The sequence below is a fragment of the Passer domesticus genome, chromosome 2 (assembly GCF_036417665.1).
Source record: "Passer domesticus isolate bPasDom1 chromosome 2, bPasDom1.hap1, whole genome shotgun sequence".
In the NCBI taxonomy this organism is placed as follows: Eukaryota; Metazoa; Chordata; class Aves; order Passeriformes; family Passeridae; genus Passer; species Passer domesticus.
Window position 1 is genome coordinate 8943309 of NC_087475.1, and position 17696 is coordinate 8961004.

The window sequence follows — 17696 nt, forward strand, 5'->3', positions numbered from 1 at the left end:
GTGCACTGCTCAGATCTTCATGCAGCTCTTGTTCCTTTTCTCACAAAATTCGAAAGGGAGCAAGATAATTATGGATTACTTACAGTCCTGTCTTATGAGAAACAAACATTAATTCAGGAGTTCTAGAGGACTTCAGGCAACCAAGCCTTGGAGCTTCCTTGCTATTTAGTTATTCCTGTATTTCCCTTTTAGCAGCTCAGACTTTCACAGGCGACTGCTTCTGCTACCAGACAATGAGTAAATCTGCTGTGCGTGGTGTCATTCCTGATGTAAGCTGGCTCAAATAAAATATTTAATTATGTTTGAGAATTTTTACTTTGTTCTCTCCTGGTTGTCCAGGCTCCCCACTCAGTCCTTCCTAAGTTACACACATCATTTGTGAATTCTTTCCTCAGGTCTCTTACCTGCTGTGGTTACTGTGCTCTCTTCCTTGTAGTACACAGGAAAAAACGCTGTTCTTCCTCCTTGAGAAAATCATAAAGAAGACTTCTGTCCCTCTTTGTCTACTAAATCTCTAGGTAATGTTAGCTCACTTTTGGAAGATCACACACAGATAATCAAAGAATCCCCCCACTGCTGTTAATGTGCTGCACAACAAGTATTTACAGAGTCTGGAAACTGCTAAAAAGCAATCCTGTATTTTATTTCCTAGGCATAGAACAGGAGTAATCCTCTACAGGCCATGGATATAGTGAGGGAGTGGTTGCCAAAGCACTGGATTTGGGGCCATCAGTAGGATGTCCTTGCTGGCCACCAGTTTCTGCCCTCAGTGCCCCACTGGTCCTGTGTCCCATCTGCTGGATCTATGCAGATGTCTCCAAGACTCCCAGCAGTCTAAAATGACATTTAAGTACCTGTGGGCCCCTGTGGTCCCCATGGCCTCAGCTGGGATCAGAGCCAGATTTAGTACTAACTTTGGATCTGCATTTGGACTTTGGGCACCAAAGTTGGCATGAATATTCCCTCTTGAAACACAGCACAACCTCAGTGCTGCCTGTGTGTGAGGTCTGGGTGTGCCTGCACAAGCAGGGACAGAGGAACAGGACAGGTCAGTCCACCCTTTGTGCCTCTGAGGAGATGGATTAGGCTGGCAGCTGCCCCCACCAGTGCAGGGTCCTGGAGAGGGGCCAGAGCACAGCCATGCAGATATCTGGGGTGAGATACTGGACCAGGGGATTATTGAATGAGTCAGATGTGGGTAAGACTTGATAGACCTGAACTGACCCAGGGCTGCCCTCTGGGTCCAACAGAAGAGCAGGACTTTCATGGAAGGAAGGTCTAGGCTATCAGGAGCCAGGCAGGAGCATTTCTGTAAAAAATACAGAGAAAACAACATCCTATCCTTCAAGTACACTCAGCAATGAAAACAGCACTCCTACTGATTAAAGCATAATAAATGTAATGAAAAATGAAAAACACTGTAAGCTATTAGTTATGCTACCTGTTATGCATTGGTTTAAGCCCTTTGAATGCTGATAAACTGTTTTTCTCTGTAGAAAATCTCCCTATATTATTGCTGTTTTCCTTATTCACCACATTTGCAGTTATCACTAGTAAATTCAAGTAATGAATTAATGAGGAGTCTGGGTGGCGTCATAATGCTGCCTTGCACACTACCACAGCTACCACACAGCAATCCCAGGATGCTCAACCTGCCCAAGTGGATTAATCCTTGCAGTGCTGTTCTGCTGTATGTCAAGGCAGTGAAAGTCCCTACAGGCACAACAGAAACCCTTCAGGGCACCACATTTCAGGGTCTGTGGGGCAGAAAGTCTGTTTGGTACCAATCCAATGCCTCTAGGAAGTGTCAGATCTGCTCTGCGAGCTCTGTGCAGACAGTCTACACATGTTCCATAAATCTGCCTGCTGGGATGTTTTTGGCTCCCAGCATGCAGGCTGGGTATTGCACATGCAGGAGGGTGTAGGAGGTTCAGCAGTTCCACACAGTGGAATCCAGTGCTCAGGATATGTGAAGTCCACCCAGCATTTCTATAAAGGACCAGAACAGCTCATGGTGTGAGCAGCTGGTGCAAGACAGAGCAGGGACAGTCATCCTTTGCTATATGTGTTCACAGAGGAACAGGATAAGTGAAATTACCCTCCTGGAGATGTTGGACCCTCTTACTCACACGCTATGCCAGCAGCTCTGTGCATGTGTTATAAAAATGTCAAGGGGATTCAGCTGCCTGGCATCCTGCTCAGATTCCTGAGCACAAAGAGTCAGCAATAACCAAGATGCACGTTAGCTCTAATCAGAGCACTGAGAATCAAAAGAGGAGCAGGATTATTAAACTGTCCACCCTGAAACATTTAACAATGCAGCTTTGGTATTATAAATGTGTGGGACTTCACTGACAGTACATTGAGCAACACCATAAAACTGATATTAATGTGCCTTTTGTGAAAGGGCTAGTAAAGTGAGCTGTCTTACTCTCAGACAGCACTAAAATCAGGTCAATAAGACATCTTCAAATTTAAGCACATGAACAGCTCACCAGGTCCAAGAGGACCAATCCTACTTCTATGTATCTTGCTGAACTGGAGCCTAATTCAAAAAACAGGACTTACTGCAACCATATACAGAAATATACTGTATTCCATGCATTTTCCTCCACATGCTGAACTGGGGAGTAAAACATTGATTTCTAGCACATATCCTATTCCTACATCATCGATACAGCTATGTCTCTGCTGAAGTGTAAATGTTCAATGAATTATTGAAACCCTTGTAATGTTGTAAAGGAAAATGTTAATCTTAACAAGACACACAAAACCAAGAAATCAATTGTAAATAGATAGAAAAAAAGTATCTTTATTTTCATTTCAGTGATGTGTGGCCATGCAGTGAACTCCAGTTTGGAAAGGAACTGAATAATGTTTTGCAGCTGGTCAGAAAATGCAAACCCATTTGCAGAATTTCTTTAAATATCACAGACATTGTCCCAGTATTACAGTGGGGGGAAAAAAAGTGAACGATTTAGAAACAAAGATGTTTGTTAATAGTTAACTCAAACCTTTACCTGAAATATTACATGCAAATACCCAGATATCACAAAAACTGCAAATGTCATTAATTTATTTACTACTGAGAAGGAGTAGCTGAAATATACGATGTGTTACAGTGCAAGACAAAATACAGCAATTTCTGCAAAGAAGCTGTATAAGTGTCATCATGTGGTGACCCTTGTGTTTGCTTAGGAAAAAAAAAATATTCAATTCTTTAGCCAAAATTCTGTTTGGGGAATGAAGGTCTAGGGGAGATAGGCACAGAATGAACCAGTTCCTTCTGGCTGTCTCTCTTTGCTGCATCCAGCTCCATGCAAACAGCTCTATTCCAATTCCACAGCAGTATCCCCCTGCACCAGCCCACAGGAATGTCATGGAGAAGCATAATGCTCACAAGTTTTCTATATTTTTGGTGTCACACAAGAGTGGGATTTGGAGGTTGGCTGGAGAACAGAAACAGGAGCCAGGGTACCCAGGAAATGCAGACAGCCAAGGCAAACTGCAGCACTGCTGCTCCACACACACTTCCTGAGATCAGCAATTTGATTTTATGTCTGTCATATTGCTGCCTGGAATCAAAAGACAAAACTTTCCAAACAATATTAAGAGTAGTAAGATAAAAAGCAATTCTTTAATGAAAGCTTTCAGGCGCACAAAAATGGCTCTGCACGTGTGATACAGGATTTCTACAATTTTTATAATGTTAATTTATTATCTAGCAGTACATCCAATCAGAGATCAGTTCCCCAGTAACCCACCCTTGGATCTGCCCCTCTGGAGTTGGTCCAGGGTTTTTTTTTTTTTTTGTCCTGCATGTTATGTCTCTCAAATTCTGGTGAAAAACAAGATATCATTGTTAGAAATTCCCTTCTTGAGAATAAGACTAAACAGAATTTCAAGAATGTGTTAGAAAGAGTTAGCTTATTGTTCTAAGAGCAGGAAAAGCACTAGAAACTATGCAACTATATATTAAAAATATACAGAGCTACAAATATATGAAAAAGCTAAATATTTTCAGGCATCAATATCACACAGTGCAATCCCACCACACCTACATGTAGACTATACCATGCCTATGCTGCTGGTAGGCCCAACCATTAAGGTACAACCTTGGAATGTTTTCTATGATGCTGATCCCCAAAAAGGAGGGCCAGCTTGGAGCATCCAGATGAAAAGCAGCTTCTTTGGTGTTTATTGTCTTGAACATTTTCAGAAGTGTAATGCAATATTATACAGCCAACTGTATGGTTTTATTAAAAAAATCACTCATTGCTTTGGTCCTTTCTGAAGAAGATCTATGTGTTTGCGGACCAGAATATTCTGCTGATGAGGAATATTTTTCTCCTGGCAGGAATCCAAGCATCAAAATGTGGGTTTTCGTAGCTGTGGTGAGTAATCTGTCAGCAGGGAGACCATGACAGCCTAGAGGAGGAAGAGAAGAAAAAAAATCCAATCACATTGGAAACAGATACTCCATAAAAATAAATAAGGGGAAAATATTTTCCAGCTTCAACTGTGTTGAAAGTTATTATCCTGACAAAAACGGTACACTTAGATTTATTTGCTAGAATTTCTTATGATGAATCAGGCAAGAGCTGAAATTCAGCTAGGATGTTCTGTATTGTAGCTGATAGATTTTCTCAGTGTGGACAAAATATATTAATGGACAGCTTAGAAGCAATTCACACAAGCATTTAGATCAAATGCTGAGGCCTTTTTGGCATGTTGTGATGTATTCTCAGCTACTTCTAGGAGATGCTGTAGGTACCCAGACATCACATGGGCTGGCTTGTGGATTCCAGCACTTTCCATTAGCATCAGTGAGAGCCACACTAGAACATGGACTCTGAAATTTATCCCAGTTTAGCTATACTTTCTGTAGTGAAACATGGAAAACCCTCACTGAGGCCAAGAGTGTGCCATCCACCCCTCCTGCCCTGCCTGCCCAGCCTCAGGCACAGCTTTGAAATGGCAGTGATTTAGTCAGCTAAATGAAATGTGGTGCTGCAGCAGCTCTGCTGAGCCTGTTCTCACAACAAACTCCACACTTGCCTGGCCTTGGCAAGGCTTTACCTGGTTCTTCACCTGGTGCTGTGATTTCACAGCAAGGTCTGACTGCACATTGTTATTTTGGCCCTGGATTTGTGAGGGTTCTCCAGGGGCTGTGGTCTTGCTGCCTGTCCTTCCTTTCCCCTCATCACTGCCAGGTGTGGAAGCTCAGGGCACTGGGAATATTTCTCTGTCTGCTCTGAGGTGCCCTGGCCCTCACGGGAGCCCTGACTTTGACTCTCATTAGTGGAGAAAGTTTCCTAGACTTCAAGATAGACTGGAATCCACAAAAGTGTGAAATGGATTATAGAGAGTAGTGTAGGTGTATCACTTGGTGAGAAATTTAGGTTTTGGGATTTTTGGTATGTTGTGGATGGAAGCAAGATGGAGGTTTTAGGGTGGAGGCAGGTTGTTCTTCTTTACCTTCTTCTTCCTCCTTCTTCATGGGTTTGGGTGGCACTCTGTAACTGGGTGGAAAAGTCTGCATTGCAGCTCTTTGGGATCAGTTATTGGGTTAAAAGGGAAAATAATCTATGTGTCCTTTCTTAATTGGATAGTTTAATCTTAAAAGACCTTGTAACAAGAAATTGTTAGCCATTTTGTGCCTTCTAATGAAAAGCTGCCAAACTCACAGTTGTGAGTTACTTCTTATCAGTCTTTTTTACTGATAAGAAACAATAAACACCTGAGTCCAAACATGAACTACTATCTCAAGAGCCTTCAATCCCCACCCAGAGAAACAGATAGCCAGGGTCAGCCCAGGCACACAGAGGTGCCTGAATTCCAGCTGTGCAGCCCCTCAGTGCTGCCCATTCTTGGCTGCACTCAGCCCTGCTTGCATCTACAGCTGAGCAAATAATCTATTCTTCAGTTTGCTCTCTGTGCTACAAGTGGTAGAAAATACTATATAAACAAGACCCATGCATTTATTATTTTTATACGTTGATAAAATACAAAGATGACATTTTCCTTTCACACACCCCCCACCCAACATCCCCCAAAATGAGCATCTGGAACCCAAAGGGTTTCTTTTCTTTTTTTTTTTTTAAAAATACTTAGATCAATTAGAAACACTGCAAAATTAAAACCAACAAAAAATTCCAAGCATTTTGTTGAATTTTAAATACAAAAACTATGAATTTAGCACAAATTTGTTAGTAATTTTGACTGTGTCCAATATCTGAGGTTTTAGCAAACACAACACTAAACCCCTTATTTATTCATTAGGAGCACATCTAGACTTCATCTCAGAACTATGACAATGCCATCTCTGTTTTTCTTTTCACCTCTGAAAGTTTTCACTAGCTTTTGTCAGCTTGGTGGATCTAGAGCCAAAAATAAATAATAGGCTACTGAGATCTGGCAGTAATTTTCTGAAATTCCAGGAATGCTGAGAGGGGAGTTATGGTTTATGTTAAATGCCAAGTGTCCCCTCATGGTTCCCATGGTCACACAGTGTCACCCACACCATAACTTTCCAGGATCTTTCAAATCTTTGCTCTTCCAGCATTTTCTCAGGGAAAGTTCCCACTGGTGTCAGCAGCAGCTCTTCGTGAGAGAAAATAACTGGTTTTAAGTGTTTGGGAAACTGCAGTCTCTAAGACCAGACCCTGGGACCTCAGTGTTTAACATGTATTAACTGAGAAGTTGAATTAATCACTAAAGTCCAGTGATTTATTTACCAAAAAAACTGACAGTTTATATTGTAGACTTCACTTAGTGATAAAACCTGGGTCAAGCAACAGCAGAATATCACCAAAATTGATCACATTTGTGTCCAGAAGTATTTGTGCTACTAATGTTTCCTATAGTCAAAATTGTGATGTGCTCTGGGGTAAATTTGAAATATGTCTTAACATTCACTATTTATTGTGGAATCAGGTTGAATTCAAGCCTGTTATGTAAGGCAGAACAGAACTGACTCTAACCTCCAAATAATATTATCTTATTTTCTTTTTTTTTCTTACCATAATTGTCCATTTTCTGTTTTCAGCCTCCTGGAAAACCAATGACTGTGGAGAATAAAATACTTCATCATCAACTTCTTCAGGTTTTCTGGGTAAACAGTGTAAAAAAGTCCAGTTGGCAGCAGCAGATTTTGCAGTCTGTAGATTAAAAACATATAAACTAAAGACATATGTGAGGACATTAGCAAAATCCTTGACTAGTAAAAAAGTTAACAAATTTTATATTAACTCCCACTCTGGTTACTTGGATGATGAACTCAGAAGAATTTCACAGACTTCAAAAGAATTCCTCATCTGTGAATAAGATGGGAATATCTCCATGCAAGTCTGTAAGAGTTCAATGCTGACTTCACAAAAGTCAAAAAGTCACTCCAGTTTCTCTGAGTTCAGAAGGGGAATGAAAACCCCTCTGCTGCACATGTTCTGGAGCTGGATCTCATTGGGAAGCTGTGAAAGGGTCCAAGCCATGTGGAGTGCATGACATAACTCAAACTTTGTTATCTCTGTGGGTTTTCTAAGCTGGAGGGAGGTTTGCATGTGGCTTTTCCATGGCCCCACTCAACCCCCCCCCAAACTCATGCTTGGTTGATTCAAATTCTTATAAATACAAAGTGTAAAAACGTAAATAAAACCCAAAATCTCAGTTTTTACCTGCATTGTAATCTGATAACCTTGAAAGGCCTTCAGTCTTTCTTTCTTCTCCTCTTCTTGTCCCATGCTTATCCATGTGTCTGTGACTAAAACATTGGCACTATCTGCAGCTTCCAAAGGGTCTGTTGTGAGAAGGAACTTGGTACCAGACTAATGTGAATAAAATAAGATCACTAAGATAAGGAACTTTGTTTATACTGAAAATAAACTCTATTCAAACTATTCTACGAGGCTGTTTCTTAGGCTCCTACCTCTTTGGAGTTCTGTTCAGTTATTTTAGTTATCCTGAGGTCTGGTTCAAAGCCCTGACAAAAGAGATGATAGATAAGATATCATGGAACATGGAAAATGTATAAGAACTTCACTAATTAATAAGAATGGTTAGAAAAATACTTATTGAACCATTGGCCATGGAAAAAGAATACCTTTCAGAACTGTAAAACTTGAGGAAACTATGCTGATTTTGTTGAAAGTTTATTTTGGAGATAAAGTGGCAAAAAGTGCTCTAAAAACATAAGAAAAATGTATTTTGACAGTTATAGAATTAAATGCATAAACAACATTTAATTTTTTTGTTCTAAACTGATTTTTAAAGATATTTTATATTGTATTACAATGCAACATTCTAAAATGCTGCACCACCAATTTACATTAAATGAGATGCAAAACTTCCACCCATCTGAAACAGGCTTAACTTTTTCTTTTTTGTGGTTTTTTTTTGTTTTTTTGTTTTTTTTTTTTGTTTGTTTGTTTTTATTTTTTGGGGGGGGGGTGGGGGAGAGTACATTGGATGGGTTTATAAGGCTTTATCAGATGAAACTGTGATCCTCCATGATTTATACTCCTGTCATGTATTCCCATTTCTGATGTTGGACTCAGTAGAATCACTCCTGCTTTGCATCCAAATAACTGGATTGGATTTTGTACCTTGGTTCTGAAAACAGACACCCCAGATAGATGCAGGCACCCCCAGCTGGGGCCCTTGAGCAGTGCCTGAGTGTTTGAGACAAGCCTGGGTGCAGTTTGCCTTCCTTTCTCCAGGGATTTGGTTTTTCTTACCCTGGGAGTGGCGATCCTCAGGTGCATTCCCAGCTTTGCCGCGCTCGTCATGAAGGAGTGCAGGACGTTGTTGCCATCCCCGATCCAGGCCACGGTGAGCCCCTTCAGCCCTCCATAGTGCTCCTGCCAAAGCAATCACAAGCTCTGGGGTTACATTCCAGAGGAGCTGGGCAGGCTGGGGGACAAGAGGGAATGATCGGAAGGGTCTGTGCAAAGGCAGCTGGCTGCCTTCAAGTGCTGCCTGCTCGGAGCACACCTGGAATTGCACTCCTACAGCATGGTCATGGAAGGAAAGCCCTCCCCGTGTCATACAAGAAGGGCCAAGTGCTGCTGCTTCCCCTGGAGGAGGATACATTGGCACGTGTGAGCAGGACACATTGGCACATTGTGAGCAGGACACAATGGCACGTGTGCCACGTGGTGAGGCTCAGGCTGAGGCTCAGGCAGATACAAAGTGGTTTTAGCATCACTGATGTACAGCTGTTCTTTGGGCCTCATAAACATCAGCGAATGTTGGAAATAATTAGAGACAGTCCCAATGCCTGGAATAGAACTCCTTCCAGCTTTCCCCCAGTTGCTCTGGCTTGGTTGCCTCTGCACGCTGTTCCCTGTGGCCATGGCAGTGCCCAGGTCCTGGGAGTGCATCTTCACCCCCAGTGCACAGGACAGCAAAGAGCAGCACTCTGAAAGCAGCTGTGCCACTCGTGGCCCGCAGCATTTGTTCTCCATTGTTCAGCCAAAGAGTGCAGGGATTTTTGAAAAAAATGTGGATTGCCCAAACTTCAAACAGCATTACAGAGTTAACTGTGGCTTTGCCTGATGGCACTTACAGCCTGGCCATGTGCAGTTACTGTGTCCCTCCACCCCAAGCAGATAAGGGCCTAAGGAGGAACAAGAGTAACAGGGGTTACGTATTTCCAAAGCAGGACAATTTGAGGGTTCTTAATGAGTCTTGTTTTAAATATACATGCTTATGGGCACTTAAGCTGATACCAAAATTTTACAAAGACATAACCAAATTCTCCTATAAGCCTGCTCTGTAAAACTCTATCTCATTACTTGAAACAGTTTCTGGAGAGCCTTTTATTCTTAGTTCAAATCTGGGCCATGCTACAATTGCATTGTAGTAGCTGGAAGCCAGGCAGTGTTTCAACACTTTGTGTGACATGATTCAATGCTTGTCAGAGAGGATAAGCATCCACATTGTACTAAGTGGCAACCTTGCAGTTGCAGAAAAGATGCCAAAAGACTGAACAGGAAAAGGGCTGGGACCACCCCCTCCTCTCCTGGCAGCAGCTTCTCCTAAACAAATAGTTTGTGAAGTTGTTCCAGAACAAAGTTATTAGCATTTCTTTCAGTGACCACAATTTTGAGTCAAAAATAGTAGTACTTGAAAATTGAATGACATTAAAGTGCTGTAAATACCTAAACTGGATAGAGTCCTAGACTGTTCAGGTTTAAGGGCTAAAACTATGGTATTGCAAAAATAGTGCTTTTTTTTTGTCAAGTTTGTTAACAGCAGGCTCATTGGCAGAGGTTGGATGCAAGGGCATTTACAGGAGAACAAATCAGGACTTTGTGGACATGGAAGTTATTTCAGTATAACCATTCTGCAGGTCTCCAAGGATCTTTCAAAGTCCTTCCACATCTCCTAGCAATGGTGCTCCTAGGAGAAGGCCAGACTGAAGCATTTATTGAAGGTGTTGTTTCCATTCAGAGCTTAGTGATAGCTGAGACCAGAACCCACAGCCAGAAGCAAGTGAGACAGTCCTGAGTTCTTTTCATCTCACTGTTTAAAAATAGACATCTCAGCCTTAATACTCCAAGCATTGACTAGAGTCACAAATACACTGCTATGTTAAACAACTTCACCTTACTGCCAGCTGCTGCTCTGCATTAAAAGAAGCACAGTGCATACTAAGTGCTTTCCTCTGTTTTCCCAAGCTACTAGCTGTTACAGATAAAATATGGAGCACTGGACATGTCTGTATAATGATCCCTGATATGCACTGCAAATTGCAAACCACACCTGCAGTGACTACTGTGTAGAGTGGACATAGCTGAACTGATTTTAATGAAGATGTTTTGCTAATGGAAGGAGTCATAGCAAGGCAGAATCAAGCTCTGTGTGTGCCAGCGAAGCCTGTTTTGTATCCTGGGCTAGGCTTTGTGCTGCCGCTGGTGCACTGCTGCTGTAATTCAAACCTTTTCATCTAAAGCCAGATCACTGTGACTGTGACTGTACTGCTTATGAGCAAACACACACCCTCAGCTTCCAGCAGAGATGAGGTGGCTCTGCTGGTCAGAACCAGAAAGCTTGGAGGCAGTACAAAATCTACAGTAAATGAGACACACTTCCCCTCCTGCCCACTCCCTCTTTTACAGTATGTGCTTACACAATCACACAGGTGAAATCTTGCTAAAAGTGTTTTGCCATGATAGTAACACTCTAAATTAAATGAGAGCCTTTACAATACCTGCTGATCACCAGAACCTCTGAAGAAATTTCCCCTTTGCATCCCTCCCCAGTTTTTACAAATTATGTTATATTGATGTAGGCTTTGCTCCTGCATGGGTGTTCTGCAGTTTCACTCTACATTTGGAACATGACTCCTACCTAGTAAAGCCACACAAAAAAATTAACATATTTAGAAAGTCTAGAGCCCTTCTCCCTTATGAAGCCTCTAACATAGTTATTGCTGCTGTAGTGCCTGTGTTATTCTCATGAAAAATCCCAACTAAATAAGTATGCCAATTTTACATTCAATTTTCTCAACCTCATGTTGCTTTTACAATATTTCATTCTGTTCTTATCCATGACTGAAGTGTATCAGTGTAGACAACTCTGGGAAAAAATAAGTCTGCTCAGTGATTTGACCCTGCTGTATGTGTGGAGAAGACTGGGTTAACTAATTAGGGACATTTGTGCCTGCCTCTGCCTGGACTTGCTTCCAGCGAGACTGAAACTCTGACACCATTATAGATTAATTCTGAAATGTTTGACCACAACTGTCATAACAGCCCTCAATTAAAACAAGCTTTTGAATAATGAATCAATAATCTGTCAAATTTTAAAATGGAATGCCAGGGACTAATCAAAGCTTTAGCCCTTCGGGAGGCAGTGCAACCCAGTAAATGAGAAACTGGGCAAACTTGGGTCCTCTGGTTCTCAAACTGGGCTTTAGGCAGATGCTGGGCCAGTTTTCTTTCGTACTCCCACACTGGTTTTTGTCATGGTTATTGATAAAGTATATTTTAGAGGAACAGGACAGATCTTAGTTGGGATTTCTAATTGTTAGGATAATAAGGATGATGATGGTGGTGAACTTGAAAATTGTAATAATTTGAGGTCTTGGGATCACACAGCAAGGAGAATTTGAGAATATATTGCAGCTTTTTTCAAGCTGGGCAGCATTATTTGTTATGCTGCTTAAAAAGAAATCACCAATGTATTTCTTGTGCCAACCGTTGCTTTCCGAAAAAGAAAATTCCCCCCAGACCAGTGACATAAAAAGCTAGTGGCATATGGATCCACTCTAATTACCAGTCTGGCCATCCTGCAGTCAGCTACAAGGGAGCTGATTTGGCCAGTGACATTAATATCAATTGAATCAATGTCAATACCCGGGCTGTCTCTGGAATACAAATTGTGTGATGCTGCCCTCCAGCCACGCTGAGCAGAGCAGAAGCTGAGCCACAGCCCCTGCCCAGGGCACTGAGAGGCACTGGGTGGACTCAGCTCGTGGCTGCTACAGCACAAGCAGAGGAGTTAAGGGGCTCGGTGTGTGCTCACAAACTCACAGTCTTTAAAGGCCAAATCCCCAAATCCTCACAAACAGGTTCTTTACGTGTTTGCAACCATTTTGCGTGGGTTATAACTCAAGTACACTCAGTTCAACACAAACTTTAAGAAGGAAGATAGTGTATATATAGGCTAAAAAAACCCATTTTTCTTGGCTTAATAGGGGGCATTAACCCTGAGCACAATATTAAAGGACAGAGCCAACTTAGACCTCAAACAGGTGAGGGGATCCAGGTTGCTTAGGAAGAAGGCACTGGGCAGGAGGATGCTGAACCTGAGGAACCTCACCCCAATATCCATAACAGAAGCACACTGCATGACCTGAAAATGATATTTCCAGGATGAGAATTTGCCCTGAATACAGAATGAGAATTGACAGCCCTGAAAATAAACCAGCTCCATTGTTTGGACTGTACTAAAATAATGATACTAAAATGAACCTGTGAAAAGGGAATAGAAGCTATAAGCAAGAAAACATTTTTTTCAAACCAAACCCTTAAATTATGTAGTTTCAGAGGAAAGAGAAAGTTCTTGAGGAGGGTTCAAGAAGGCACACAACAAAATTAATAGGATATAGAAAATGGAAGAAGAAAAATGTGCTAAGCGTGAAGAGGACCAGAGTGCATATAGAGCTGCACTGGAAAACAGAGAAGAAAAAAAAAAAGTACATTTTGGGTATGTACTGACAGCAGGGAGGAAGAGATCCAGGCAGGAAAATATTTAAGGGCATAGGGAAGAGACATTTTTTAAGGAGAAATAAGCTGCACAAAGTCTGTAGTTACATTTAAATATTAGGCTAGCAGTCTGTGCCACTATTTTATTTTGCATATATGTATAAATCAAATAAATTGCCTTTGCATTGCACAGAAACAGTCTAAATGTTATGTATGGTCTTTCAACTCATTTAAAGAATCAGTGGTACCATTCCACATCCCTATATTAATCTTGCAGGCAGTACTTGGATGACATCTTGCTGAAAATCCCAGGAGAAACTTGATTGGGGTAAGCAGCAACTAGACCCGGTGGCTCACACCTCTTCAAGAGTTAATCTCACTTCTGTGGCCTGGCAAAGTTCATTATATGATTAAAAAGTTGTTTCATTACATGTCACTCGAGTCTCCAACTCACTGTACAGTGCAAAGAGGAAAAAAAGGGAGCAGAGGAGCAGAAAGGGAGAGTTCAGGCAGTGCCATCACCCCCAGGGAGCTCTCCCCTGCCTGCCCCTCTCCTGGATAAGAGAGCAGGAATGGAAAGTGAGTCAGCAACCAGCAGTGCAACATGCCCTTGGCACAGCAGGGTGGGCACCCAGCTGCCCTTTAAAGATAGCCCAAAATTTGTCAGGAGAAGGCACATGCTGGAAAGAGTCAGGGAGAGATGGGCAGATGGAGGAAATGGTGCTCTGCTTATTAGGCTGAGAGTGAAAGTGCTGCAAATATTAAAAAAACCCTTCCATGTCTGTATAAAAGCTGAGCCATTCCTTGTGATCTCTCTAAGTGCTCACTTTGTCATGACACCTCTCCATGTCAAATATGTCTTTTGTTTGAGCACCAACTGCAATGGACCTGTTTGTTCATCACCAAAGACATCCTCCTTTGTGTTTGGTGCAGCAAGAACACCCACAGCTTAGTTGGGATTTCTAATTGTTAGAATAATAAGGAAGATGATGGTGATGAATTTGAAAATTGTAATAATTTGAGGTCTTGGGATCACACAGCAAGGAGAATTTGAGAATATATTGCAGCCCTTTTCAAGCTGGGCAGCATTATTTGTTATGCTGTTTATTTGTTGGTGCTGCCCTTGGAATTCAAGCCAGGGAAGAGTGCAGCCTGTGGGCTCATATTCACCTGGAGCTTCTGCCACAGCTGCCCTATGCAAGGATGCAATGGAGAAGCAGAGGGTGATCAACAGGGCACATTCTCATCCTGCTGCTTTCCACAGGCTTCCCCCTAAGATCAGTGCAGAAAGAGATGAATCTCCAGAAGGTGCCTGGGATGCTCATTGAACCCTCTTCATTAGCTGGAGGTGGAGTAGAGGGCAAAAGCACTGTGAGCCTGGGTGCTGGGGTCAGTGGCCGAGATAAATCCATGTTTAGGGGCAGAGATACCCATGGCTGTGTGGGCTGTGTGTCACAGATTTTTCTGAAGAATGCTACTCACAAGTGATGAAATGCTAATTAATAAGGTGTTTCCAAAACAGAACACCCCACAAAACACAACCAGAAGACTCTTCTGACCTATATTTGCGTACAGTGTTTAAAACAAAATGATGACATTCTCATTACAGCTTACTGTCTCTTAAGCAATTTGAACATTGAGGCTGGCTCAATGTGATCTCACCAATCTCCCCTTATCCTGAGGTCTGTAAGCATTTTAGTCTCAAGTTCACCAATTTTTGCTGGTCTCTTCACCATGAATATAAAATTTTACCAAAAAAAATACTTAAAATAAAGAAGTGATTTTGACCAAACATGAGTATTCCAGTATTTAATGTTTAAAGCATGAATAATTTAATATTGCTCTCACTAGATCTTTCCCACACACTGAATGTCCCATAGCAAAGTCCCCAACAACTGAGAAACATAGCTGAATAAATCAGAAAATTATTCTGCCCTACCATTTTCAAGCAGTGTGGTTTTTATTCATTCAGAAAGTAAACAAGGTCAGAGGAGTTCATCATAGTTGTCAACCAGCCCTGCAGTATAATAATCTTTTTTATAAGCTAGATCCTCAACCGATTGTAAACCACATAGTTCTTCTGTTCACAAATAAACATTTGGTATTTTGTGTGTAAAATGTTATCCCGTTGTCAGATCCACTGTTACATTAGATAAAAAATAAAAAAATACAATCTCTCATAACTGTTCTTTGATGTGAGCAAACTTTAAACTGGTTAAAGTGCCTGAACACTAAGCGCTGGTACTGGTAACATTAACTGGCTTTTCAAAACAAATTTGTTCAACCAATTTCTTAATCCATAAATAGCAATGCCTTTTAAGCTGTCCATAGATTAAGAGACAAGAGCAAACCACTGAGTGTTTTTAAGCCAATGGAAAAACTTCTGCTGGCTTTGCCTGAGCCAGATTCTCATGTTTGTCTTAATATGTGCAGCCCTCTGTACATTTGTTGAGTTGCAGACTAATTCCAATGAAATACTTAATTTTATGCTTAACTTCAGCCCCACTACAGCTGATATGACTATGTAATTGTTTTAAATTAAACAGGTCCTTAATTATATTGCTGGATGAAGATCTCTTTAAACAACAAGTGCCATGTAATTACTACTTTGAAAAACCTAGGGATAAATTGTTTTGAAGATGACTTCCCCAAATACTTACTAAGAATTAGCAAAAAAAAAAAAAAAAGTTTATATTTTTACCTGAAGAGTTAGGTAATCAGCTAAAATCTGAAGAGGATGGTATAAATCAGACAATCCATTGATTATTGGGATCGTGGCTTCTTTTGCCATTAGGTCCAGATCATTATGGTTATAAACTCGAGCCAAGATTGCATTTGTCATGCTGGACAGCACCCTAGAGATGGTAGAAAATACTCAAGTCAAACATAATAAATATACCCCTATTGCACTCTTCACCATGTAACACATAAATATTAATGAGAAATGGTAATGAATCAATATTTTTCAGCTATCTGAATAATTTATCATGCCTGCAGAACATACTCAAATGTAGTCATTTAACAAGCTGCTAATAAGTAAGAAGTTTCACTTCCTAACACTACTATAGTAAGTAAATGAAAACTGCTGCTGTATTTTATATTCTTTTCTCTTTAGCATTTCATTCTAGATGGAACATTGATACATGTTAAGCTCTCTGAACTAAGATAAGAAATTGTGTGATACTGTAACAGTTGAAAAATTTGATAATCTCAGAAGAGATAAGGTATATTATTTTTTTCAGTCTTTTAGCAAAGAACAAATGTAGCATTGACTGAATAAGACAGACTCTGTATGGTAGCCTGACTCAGTGAGGATCAGCAATAGAGATCTATCTTAGATTACCACAATTGTTTACTGATCTTAATAAACACAGAAACAGAACAAGCTGGGATTGTTGGTCTGCTTTCTCCTACCTACACACCTGTGTATTGACTCACAGGGTATCAGCATTCAAGTAATGCCCAAATTTCAAACTCAGAACAAGGGAAGGGATTGCAGAAGCCTCTGTACCACTCTGGCATTAACTTCATTTGCTGAAGTGTGAAAGACACAGAGATTAGCATAGTATACTCTGAATTTTTTAGATAAATTAAATATGGATTAGAGCTCTTAATTTCTTTGCATTTCTGTGTTTTAATCAGGCCCTGAAGCCTGACTTTGAAGTAGCATTTTGTGTGTTTTCATGTTATCTGAAATAGGACCTTAAAACAAAACAAGGGAGGACTGAATTAGAAATACGGAGAAAAAATCCTTGCATTATCTGCCTTCCTGATTAGCCATGACAAATTTTTGCATCTCCTCTTGTGGAAATAAGGCTGTTAGTACCATCATCAGCAAGGTCTCCTGATAAAGTCAGTTATAAGTATTTTCTACTGACACCAGACATTCCTCACACAAGCAGAGCTCTTATAAAACATTACAAGATTGCCTGTAGAGCTCTCTCTGAAGAAAAGACTGTCAATAGAAGCTACAAATGAAAAGGAGGAAGTGAACGAGGTATTTACTGATTACAGAGTACTGGAACAGCTACTGCTGGTGCCATTATTTCTTCTTAGCTCACCAGTTCCTTTCTCAAGGGGAAACCTGGTTTTTTTTCTGAACTGGTCATCAGGGATGTGATGCATGGGTTTTTTTTAGCCATCTCACTGGTGGACACCCTAAACAAGACACAGCCAGTCCCCATCAGTCAAGGGAAAGGGGCAATCACATTGGAAAATTGCTTATTTTCCTTACAGCTTTTTTTTTTTTTCCTTTTAAGATGTCAGCTCAGCTGATTTCTGTTTGACACAGCTAATCAAGAAATTAAAGAAGATGGTTCCTTCATAGGGTATGCCATCAGGGAAAATTTACTTATAATCACCAGCTAGTGAAAACTGCTGGATTTTGATCTTTAGTCTGTTGGAAGTAGATCTCAGATTTATTTATTGGACACCTACCAGTGGGACATCAGACAGTTCTTCTGCCAGCATTTCTAGATGTCATGTTTT

The 17696-nt window shown here is 40.9% G+C and overlaps 1 protein-coding gene across 1 annotated transcript in view; it reads right to left on the reverse strand.

Moving 5' to 3' along the window:
* Positions 1 to 2690: 2690 nt before the first annotated feature.
* The window catches only part of OTC (ornithine transcarbamylase), a 31415-nt gene continuing 16409 nt past the window's right edge, over positions 2691 to 17696 (reverse strand). Inside the window, exons 5-10 of the mRNA XM_064411265.1 lie at positions 15910 to 16063; positions 8733 to 8855; positions 7925 to 7978; positions 7674 to 7823; positions 7023 to 7160; positions 2691 to 4428 (exon numbers count right to left, since the gene is read on the reverse strand). Of these exons, the coding sequence (XP_064267335.1) occupies positions 4369 to 4428; positions 7023 to 7160; positions 7674 to 7823; positions 7925 to 7978; positions 8733 to 8855; positions 15910 to 16063 (679 nt within the window). The 3' untranslated portion in view covers positions 2691 to 4368. The remainder of the gene's footprint in view (positions 4429 to 7022; positions 7161 to 7673; positions 7824 to 7924; positions 7979 to 8732; positions 8856 to 15909; positions 16064 to 17696) is intronic.